We start from the raw sequence: 10,632 nt of genomic DNA on the forward strand, positions 1-10,632 counted from the left end.
CTTTTCCACCTGCTGCCCCCTTGACTTTCATCACTGCTGCTCCCCTGTTCCTCCTCCTCCTCAGAGCCCGGCTTTGTGTTCGCACACAATAATATTTAACAGAAACCACATCTCACATCTCGCTCTGTCACTTCTTCTCTGAACGCTTTATTTCTTTTAAATTCATCCCCAGGCGTACAAGGAGGATCATCTCTTTGAGGAGGAATAATACAATCTGCAAAATCAGCCCAGAAGGAGGTTTATTTATAATGAAAAGGCAGGGAGGAGATTGTTGGGGTGAAGGGGGGGTCAGGTGTTCAGTTTCAGGCGCTGCTGAGCCCATTGGTGTGTAAGAAAACCAACTTCCATAAAGAGGAGGATGGAGTTTCCTCTTCCTTTGGGGAATGCAATATAAACCAACTAATTATGCCAAAACTGAGCAGCTTCCTGAAAGTGTCGCTCCGTCTGGTTTCAGTCTTCGATTAAAGGGTAAGAAATCTTTTTTCTGTCTGTCGCTGCTGCTGATCTGCACGAATGAAAATGTATTTGTTGAAGCTTTTTGTTTGTCTTTCATCTTTAAAAATGTCTCATTTTAACATGCTGTTGTTCACACATTGATGAAACAAACTGGTTTATCGGAGCTTGGATGTTGAGAGTCGTGAAGATGAGACGAGCTTTAGGAAGATAAAATAGTCCAGTTTTGGGATGAAGTGATGAGTTACTGCAGGTTTGTGCTGCTCTGTGATGAGATGTGCTGGTGTAAATAGACCCTGGAGTCAGAAAGACTCAGTCTGTGTTGTGTCATCTTTTGTAGGAATATTTCCTGAGTACGGTCTGACAGGTTTGCTTGACAACATTTTTCAAACCTTACAGTTTTCTGGAAATTTGACTGTTAGGTTAGAATTAAGAAACTTGGGAAGTTTGGCATTGTTTGAGTTGTTTGAATGTTGTCCTATTTCAGTATTTTCATTGTTGGATTCGTTGCTAACTACAGCTGCTGTGTTGCGTGTGGTCCCTGCTTGAATAAACCATTAAGTAAAAGCTAAAGGTCAAACATACCCAACTGAATCCCACGGGACCAAAACAAAACCCCCTGGGAGCTAAAATTAAGGGACATGCTACTTTGTCACAAATAAATACTCAACTCTTCAACCAGTTTTTTTATTTATTTATTTTGTTTCACTTTACAAAACTATTTTTTTTTTTAAATTAACTAATTGATTTTTTTTATTGTGTGAAATCAAAGCAACTATTTGTGTTATTAGTAAAACATGTCTCATCAGGCTTAATTTGGGCCAAATTAACCAAACAGGTCCAGAAAAATGTTATGTTTACAGATATTAAAGGACAAGAATGATTCTGCCAATAGGGTAAGAAAAATGTACTTGTTCAGTTTGTTGCATTACTATATTTTTGTATTAATTAATTTGTCACTCAACCATTTCGTAGAGCATTTTGTGAGTCACTCTATCTGAGTGAAACCTGATTGTGTTGTCCCTACAGCTGGAATTTTTTTTCTTTTTTCTTCTTTTTTTTTTTGTTTCTAAACTAAGAGTGACAACAATTGAAAGAATACAAAAAACTTTTTTTTTTTAAGTTTAAAAAAAAATTGAATTTTTTATTAATTCATTACTTTTTTGGATTGTTTCTGATCTTAGAGTGACAACAGTAGAAAAAAATACCAAAAAAAATGTTTTTAAGGTTTTTAAATTTTTAATTAATTAATTATTTTTTATTGTTTCTGATCTTGGAGCGACAACAACAGAAATAATACACAAAACCTTTTTAAAGTTTTTATTTTATTTTAATTTATTCATTATTTTTTTTGATTGTTTCTGATCTAAGAGCGACAACAGTAGAAAAAAAATACAAAAAAATGTTTTTAAAGTTTTTTAAATTAATTAATTAATTCATTTTTTATTGTTTCTGACCTTATAGTGACAACAATACAAAAAATACACAAAACCTTTTTTTTTTTTTTAAATGATTCATTTATTTTTTTAATTTTTTTTTATTTTTATTTTTTTACATGGAGCATTACAAAATAAATGGACTTCATATTCCTTGCATTTAAAAAGTGAAAATTAGAGGGTTAAAGGGTTGCTAATTTTAAGAAACTTAACAAGTTACTTTTTCTTACCCCATTGGCAAATTTGGTTACTTTTTACAGGCAACTTAAACTTCTTTTTTTTTCTTTTAGTTTCTTAAAGCAGAAGCATCCAGAATAAGCACTTTGATGGATTTTAGTTTCTGCAGCCCACCCCTGCTGTGTCATTGAATTACATTCAACAACTAAAGTGGTTGTTTTGGGTAATCTTGAAAAATTGAATTTTAAGTGAAGTTTTTTTTAAGTAAGCTTCATATACAGAGATACACAGAGGTGTCAAGTAACTAAGTAAAAAATACTTTATTACCTAACTTTACTTTTTACTCCCTACATTTCAAAAGCAGCCTATCGTTAAAAAAAAAAGAAAAAAAAAAAGGTCAACATAAACACACAAAATATAAAAACCCATCCAGATAAATTGCGCCATTTAAATAGAATGAAGTGGATTGTGGTTGGATAAGAGGTGTAAACATAACACTGCCTGAGTATGAGCTGGAATAATGAGGCACAGTGAAGTTCTTACTCAAACATTTATAGAGCCATAGCCCGGTGAACACACTGTGCATCATGACAGTCATTTAACATGAAGAAGACTCAGTGCTGCCCTCTGCTGGCAGAAAACAGGAAACAGCACCTACTAAGTACGGTGGCTCTAAAGGGAAAAACATAATAATTATTCAGAAAATTATTTACAGTAACCCTAAACTACTTATGCTTTGGTCTGGAACTAAGTGGAAAATTAAATTAAGTTTACTTACATGGGGGAAACACTGTGGGTGTTGTGATAGTGTAAGAATAAACTAATCAAACATCTTGGCTAGCCTTGATTAGTTTGAAGCAATCTAGCTCTTAATGGCATTTGTTCATTGTTTGTTACATTACTTTTATACTTAAAGTAGTTTTGAAACCAGTACTTTTTACACTTTTACCTAAGTTAAAAACTAGAGTTGATACTTCAACTTCTACAAAAGTCTTTTTAAACCCTACAATCTATACTTCTACTTGAGAAATGGATGTGAATACTTTTGACACCTCTGATACAAAAGAAGAAAAGATAAATCTATCAAAGAACTGGACACAAATTGAATTTATTTCATATTATCACAGGAGTTCATGGCGCTAGTATAAATCAACCATAATTTCATTTTAATTTGATCTGAGGAGCATTGATTTTTCCGTTTAAGGCAAGGCAAGTTTATTTGTAGCTCCATTGTTGTCAAGATCTTTATTCCCTGGTTTTGCTCTTTTTATTTCTGTCAGAGTCAACTGTGAAGTTGAATGACGGCTCAAAGCCACTGTCGGCAACTTCTTTTTTCTTGTCCTAAAATTTACTGAGTTTGTCCACATTGTCTTTCAACCAAATGAAGTTATGATTCTTCATCTTGATACTTTAAATTGTCTCGCTAACAACAAGACTAAAACAACACTGAAACTCAAATCAAATTCAGAATATATGTGAATGTTTTGTGTCGGCTATTGCTATGATTTAAAACTTGATATTCATTTTATTCATTTCATTTTTTGGTAAATTCATCATGTGCTACAAGATTTCTAGACCATTCTTTGTCCATAAAAAAATGAGAGTATCATGATTAGAAATCTGGTCTGGCTAAACACTGACCCTTCACAGCTTTTAACAGCATCAAATCAACTGTTAATCAAATTTTGTTGCATTTTGTTGAATAAATATCAGTATGATTCATTATCAAATAAAAACTCAACATGGGAGCTTTAAGTTAAAACGTAAGGTTTTAGAACAATGTAAAAGTTTAGACTCAATTGTTATGCAGATGATACTGTGCTTTAACTTGCTCACAGAATAGATCTCAATAAATGATTTTTGGAAACATTTATGCCATAAATAATTTTTTTTTTTTTAGCATTCTTCTTTCTTTAAATAAGTGTAACTATTAAGAATGACAAACTTACTCACAAATTTCACAGTTTTATAATTTACAGAGATCTTTTTATGATTTCTCAAAGTTGCTTCCAAATTTCCAAAAAGTCAGATTCTGATCATTTTTGTAAGATAGTGTTTAGAGTTAGTTGGTTTCGATTGTTACCATACTAAAGCTCATGTGTTTTTTTTTTAAATGGTTGACCAACTTAGACATCCTGAACTGTTTTCTATCTTCCTCACATCCTTAAGAGGTTTTGGAGGATGTCTGGAAGAGCCGTGAGGTCTCTGTTTTCAGTCTGGACGCAGTGATTGTTGATCTGGATCATCTATTTTCAGAGAGGACGAGTTAAGTCTCTGTGACTTCAGACATGTTATTCACCACCAGAGGAGGTATCAAGTGTTTCCTGATAATCTTCCAGAAGACAGAGCTTTCATGACAGGGAGCCCAAGGGGGGACAAATGGCCCCAAGATCCTGGACCAAATTTAGACGAGAAGTTCAACAGTTGATGCTCGCTGTCAGTGTTAGGTTTCGTCTGAGTGGATTTATTATTCTGCATGGTCATCAACATGACCCAAAACTCACCTTGTGTCATGTTTAACATTTTTGTTTGCTTAATGTTTTCCTGTTGTTTGTTTCTGAGGTGTTTTCTCCATTTAGGTTAAGTCCACATGTTAGAAATGTAATACCATGTTTTGTTTGTTTGTCCTGCAGACTTTGAAGCTCAACAAACGCCAAGATGTCAGAGTGAGTGACTTTAAGATGAGCCCATTGATTTGTTTTGCATAAAAAATCTGTTAAGCCTTACTTAAAAAAATAAACTCACAGGTCACTTTATTAGGCACACCTATCCAACTGCTCGTATCAGTCAATCACATGGCAGCAACTCAATGCATTTAGGCATGTAGACATGGTCGATCTGCTGCAGTTCAAACTGAGCATCAGAATGGGGAAGAAAGGTGATTAAAGGGACTTTGAACGTGGCATGGTTGTTGGTCTGAGTATTTCAGAAACTGCTGATCTACTGGGATTTTAACCCACAACCATCTCTAGGGTTTACAGAGAATGGTCCCACAAAGAGAAAATATCCAGTGAGCGGCAGTTCTGTGGGACAAAATGCTTTGTTGATGCCAGAGGTCAGAGGAGAATGGACAGACTGGTTGGAGCTGATAGAAAGGCAACAGTAACTCAAATAACCACTGGTTACAACCGAGGTCTGCAGAAGAGCATCTCTGAACACACAACACGTCCAACCTTGAGGCAGATGGGCTACAGCAGCAGAAGACCACACCGGGTGACCCTCCTGTCAGCTAAGAACAGGAAACTGAGGCTACAATTCACACAGCAACACCAAAACTGGACAATAGAAGATTGGAGAAACGTTGCCTGGTCTGATGAGTCTGGATTTCTGCTCCACATTCAGATGGTAGGGTCAGAATTTGGCCTCAACAACATGAAAGCATGGATCCATCCTGCCTTGTATCAACGGTTCAGGCTGCTGCTGCTGGTGTAATGGTGTGGGGGATATTTTCTTGGCTCACTTTGGGCCCCTTAGTACCAACTGAGCATGGTTTAAAGTCCACAGCCTACCTGAGTATTGTTGCTGACCATGTCCATCCCTTTATGAGCACAGTGTACCCATCTTCTGATGGCTACTTCCAGCAGGATAACGCTCCATGTCATAAAGCTGGAATCATCTCAGACTGCTTTCTTCAACATGACGATGAGTTCCCTGTTCTCAAATGTCCTCCACAGTCCCCAGATCTCAATCCAATAGAGCACCTTTGGGATGTGGTGGAACGGGAGATTCTCATCATGGATGTTCAGCCGACAAAATTGCAGCAAACTCTCTGAGGAATGTTTCAAGGCCCTTGTGGAATCTATGCCACCAAGGATTAAGGCAGTTCTTAAGGCAAAAGGGGGTCCAACCGGGTACTCGCAAGGTGTGCCTAATAAAGTGGGTAGTGAGTGTATGTTACGATGAAAAATAACCTTAGAAATATCCATATTTTAGAATTAAAACAGTAAAACAAAAATATTAAGAGGTGTTCCCTTTGTCCTGTTACATATAAGACTATTTTACAATCATCTTGTTTAGGTGAAAGTTTCAGTTCTGAGATGTCATTTTCTCTACCTCCTCAGGAGAAAGATTTCCTCCAGTCGGAAGCATCAGCTGAAGGTAAAATATTTAAGTGTTTTAAAATGAGAGATTCCTGCTGATATATATAAAAAAACTGCCTCTTTGACGTTAATGTCTGATTTATTCTTGTCAGAGTTTGATGCTCTCCATCGCCAAAGGTATACTGGAGGAAGAAGAGAGGGAAATAGAGCGGGAGAGGGGCAGGTACATGTCTGAGAACTGTCCTCCCATTTCTATGCCCAGGAATATGCAGGAGCTGCAGGTACGGACTGTAAAGTGTTTAATAAATAACCCACCTGTATTCATATGTATGGTTGTGAAAGGTGGAGTCAGATCTCTTTAATATATTTTTGTTTTTCAGGAGATGGCCAGAGAGATCCACCACAAGATTGACGTGATCGATGAGGAGCGATACAACCTGGAGATGAAAGTCTCTAAAACCAACAAAGAGGTAAACGAAAGAAATGTATCGTCTGCAAAGATTGATGAGTATGTTAAATCAGTGACTCTCAACTGATGGCAAAAAAAGTTCAGGAAAAAACATGTGCTTTTTCTATGCTGCCATCTACTCACATGCCTTGACAGTAGGTGGCGATAATGCCCTGTTATGCTAGTTGACACCAGCTTGTCATTGAGAGGTGACGTCAGTCTGAATTTCTCACATTGAATCCAGCCTCAGGTCTCTGTTTTAACGCCACCGCACATTTCCAGATTGACGACCTGAAGATCAAAGTTCAGGACCTGATGGGTAAGTTCAAGAAGCCCGTCTTGAGGAAAGTACGTATGTCCGCCGATGCCATGCTGAAGGCTCTGCTGGGCTCCAAACACACGGTCAACCTGGACCTGAGGGCCAACCTGAAGCAGGTCAAGAAGGAGGTCAAAGAGGAGGTGAGGAACCAGCTCTTACTGTTAGGCTTATTTATAAAACCCAATAAGACTAAGGGTTGACGAACATGTCGTCCTGTTTCAGGATAAGGAGCTGCGTGACGTCGGCGACTGGCGTAAGAACATTGAAGACAAATCTGGCATGGACGGGAGGAAGAAGATGTTTGAGGCTGAGGCTTAAATCAATGTCTTACTCACTTCAACTGCAGTATATTAACTCTGTTTACATTGGCCGGTAATATCGGAAATCCTATCACACCAAAAAAGTATTACGTTTGAAATAACTGCAAACTGTGGGATCCTTGAACAAATAAACAGCTGCTCAGAGAACAACGTGTGGGGTTTGTTCGGATTGATTCACTCAGTGAAAACATTCTTTAAAAAGTTGTTAACATCATTATTAGTTCACAACAGAGGTAAACAAAGTTTATCTTCTTGGCTAGAGAATCAAACAAGTGTCTTTCTGCACATGGATTAGATTACAGCCTTGTGAATCTGTGGTTGTGATGTTTACATAGCAACAGCTGGCTATCGAGAAATAACAGACTGTTGCTATGGAGAACTGACCAATCAGAGTCAAGTATTCAACACAGCTGTGTTGTTATTCCTAAACAGTGTTATTTATGCTCATGATGCAACGTTCAACCAAAGAAATGTGATATACATGGATACAGCACCCTCTTGTGGCTTAAACCTGAAACTACATTATCAAAAATATCTGTGAAATGATGAAAATATTAGAATTAAAAAGTCGTTCCAGCCTCTAAAATGACTTCTGTCAACCCCTGTTTTAAAAATTTGCAACATTTGGACAGAAAATAACATCCGGGCGCCTCTTTAGCCGGAGGGAATTTTAAAAAGCAGTGAACATGATCCCTCGCTGAGCTACAGAGCTCCTCTGGTTTCTGAGTTATTGCTGTTTTATGATGTGTAAAGCCTCTGTTGGTTTCAAACAGACTGACCACTTCTACTCTGAGCAGGAGGTGTTGTCTTTTAACACATCATTGATGGAGGTTGATGGAGAGCTGGATGTTGTTTTATTGTGAGTGGAGGAGAAATACAACTCTTAATGATTTCCAGTGGAAGCGTTCGCTTCATTTGACAAAGTCTGTTTAGTATATTTAGCTTCCTTGGAGTCGGGTGAAGAAACTTTTACCCCACAGATCATTTAAGGAAACATATCTGAGGTAAGTACTTGACATTTTAACACATTGTTTTGGTCAAAAATGAAACTTTAACATGATTTTTACTTTCTCAGACTTTCTCAGACATCAAATGCCTTGTACAAAATCCCAAAACACTCTTAATTTTTAATAATTTTTTAGGGTTACAGCCTCTGTGATGAAGACCTGCTCCATTCTCTTTTCAAGGGCTGTTTGAAGACAGACTGGACCACACCTACAACACCTCCTCTAAGGTTAGCAAAGGTCAATGGTTTGGTTAATAAAGAGTTAATAATTAAATCTACAGCCAATTTATCTCTTTATTTCCACAGAATGTGATTAGCAGCTAAAAACATCATCAGTTATTAACTGAGTAGCATTAGTTGCTACTGTAGAGAGACTTTGCCTTCTTCTGTTTCACACTAAATGGTTTAATCTTGTTGTTTTGGTGCCCGATAAAAAAGTAATTTTTTGAAAAGTATATTGTCTCTGGGTATACCCCACAATGGGAATGATTAGCTACTTCATAACCAAACTAAATCTAGAAATCTCTGCCATCAGTTCTGTTGTGTTATGAACTCGCAGGTTGAATCAGTGTTGTTAGCTCAGTAACAGAAACCTGTAAATGCTAGCAGTGAATGAAAAAAAGAGATGTTCAAGTTGAAAGTGTTTTTGGTTAGTTCTCTAGCTAGCTAGATGTAAAAACATGGCATCTGGAAATAATACAGATTAAGCATAGGCTGTATAATTTAGGGACATGGTCTCTATGACATCACCCATTTGTTTCTGATGCAGTTTCGAAGCCTATCGTCGTATCAGAAATGTTGAAGAGGTGGCAAAGAGGTGGGCCTTAAGGTGGTGCCCACCTGTCACTCAAGTCAGTCATTACCTTATATGGGCAAACTCCGAAGTTAAAAAAAAAAACATTTTCTTTTTTTTTTTTCTAAATCCAGCGGTTTCACGTGTGCTGATTGATAAATGAGCCATTCAGACCAAAGATGCTTTTGTACTAGGCTGTAAAAATTTCTGTTTTTGCTCTAAAACTCATGTTGATTTTTTCGATTTTATTTGTCACGTATTGAGTTCATGGTGTATCTACAGCTAACCCCCGGTGGACACTTGAGGAACAACAGTTATTGGCACGAGGCTTCATTTAAGTTGACTGGAAGTTGTTGCTTAGTTCTGCATGACTAAAGAAAAAACATACTTTTGCAGTTATTATTATTATTAGTTTTTTTGGTTTTTCTCCGTAAGAAAATAGTAATGGTATTTTAGGGATTCATTAAAACTTAAATGTAGTACATCATAACCTTCAAGGGCTTTCCAAAAGACTACCTAATGAAAGCCAATAATGTGACGGCCAGGGTTTTTGTTGCGTTGGTTGTTGTTTTTGAATTATTAACAAAGCTGTTAACATTTTACAGTTAAAATCAACTTTCTTTTTATTTTTTATTTTTTAAAATTGGTGTATATGTGTTTTCCAGTGTTTCTGCAGCCAGCCTCTAGTGGCTGATTGTTGAACTGCAATTTTTAAGCACTTCGGCAGAGGCCTCATTATTTTAGAGTGGAGGCTGCTGCTTGGTTTGGACCGAAGCTGTTGATAAAACCTCAAAATAAATAAAAAAAAAATAGTTAAAATTCTGGATAATTCCACCACTTCCTGTTGACACTGTGGCAAAAAAGTTAGTTCCACTTCAGCTAGCTTTGCATGTGTGCACTAATGGTAAAGTATGGTAAAATGTTTCAGGGGCGGGACAGGAAGTCGTCAATCAAATTTTAATCAGCCGCACCATCCAGTGAAGAGATACAGTCCAAACACGGAAAAAAATATTTGATTTTTTCTTTTTTTTTGCCTTTGTCTTCCCAGATATTGTTTTTAATTTACTTATAAATAACTGATTATTCTAAAAAAGTAATTATTTGGATCTTTTTATGCCAGAAAACAGGGTGAGAGTGGGGAGTGATATGTGGGAAAGGTGCCAGGGGTTGGTTTTTGTTTCTTATTTCGAAGTGAGTAACCTTATTGTATGTTTTTATCTTGGATTTCACCTCTGTAACTACCTCAGAATATAAAATATTTTCACATTGATCACCTGAAAAGTGACAAAAAGGCAGTTTCAGGTCTAGTACATGACAATAAGTTACACAAAAGAATCTGTTTTCTCCTCCCCGCCACATCCCTCATTAATCCACATCTATAAAAAGCCTGTATTAACGCTAATTACAAAATGCCTGTGTGGTTTAATCACTTTCCTGCATTCTGTCTGAAGCTGGATGCCACCTGATAATACAGATAACAATCTTAAAGGGCGGGTTATTTATAATGAGGCGAGCCCAGGAAGGGGGCAGATGACACTGTACTGTATTTCATGACCTTGCCAGCTCATTGGTTTGACCAGTAATCCACTTCCATAAAGAGAAAGTGGAGGATTTAGAGGGCTATCAGAGATTGCAATATA

At 36.9% G+C, this 10,632-nt stretch overlaps 1 protein-coding gene across 1 annotated transcript; it reads left to right on the top strand.

Annotated features, from left to right (window-relative positions):
* Window positions 1-398: 398 nt before the first annotated feature.
* On the top strand, window positions 399-7,323 carry LOC141796747 (troponin I, fast skeletal muscle-like). The gene is made up of 7 exons (XM_074678005.1): window positions 399-468; window positions 4,700-4,732; window positions 6,128-6,164; window positions 6,259-6,387; window positions 6,487-6,576; window positions 6,837-7,013; window positions 7,096-7,323. The coding sequence occupies exons 2-7, from the start codon at window positions 4,725-4,727 to the stop codon at window positions 7,189-7,191; spliced, it is 537 nt and encodes a 178-aa protein (XP_074534106.1). The 5' UTR covers window positions 399-468; window positions 4,700-4,724; the 3' UTR covers window positions 7,192-7,323.
* The last annotated feature ends 3,309 nt before the right edge of the window (window positions 7,324-10,632 follow it).

This window comes from Halichoeres trimaculatus, unplaced genomic scaffold (genome assembly GCF_033239565.1).
Source record: "Halichoeres trimaculatus isolate MK-OKI-2021-1 unplaced genomic scaffold, fHalTri1.1 fHalTri1_scaffold_10, whole genome shotgun sequence".
Lineage (NCBI taxonomy): Eukaryota > Metazoa > Chordata > Actinopteri > Labriformes > Labridae > Halichoeres > Halichoeres trimaculatus.

Coding starts and splice junctions, on each gene's coding strand:
- LOC141796747 (XM_074678005.1), top strand. Junction 6,388..6,486: donor GGAATATGCAGGAGCTGCAG/GTACGGACTGTA, acceptor TTTGTTTTTCAG/GAGATGGCCAGAGAGATCCA. Junction 6,577..6,836: donor TCTCTAAAACCAACAAAGAG/GTAAACGAAAGA, acceptor GCACATTTCCAG/ATTGACGACCTGAAGATCAA.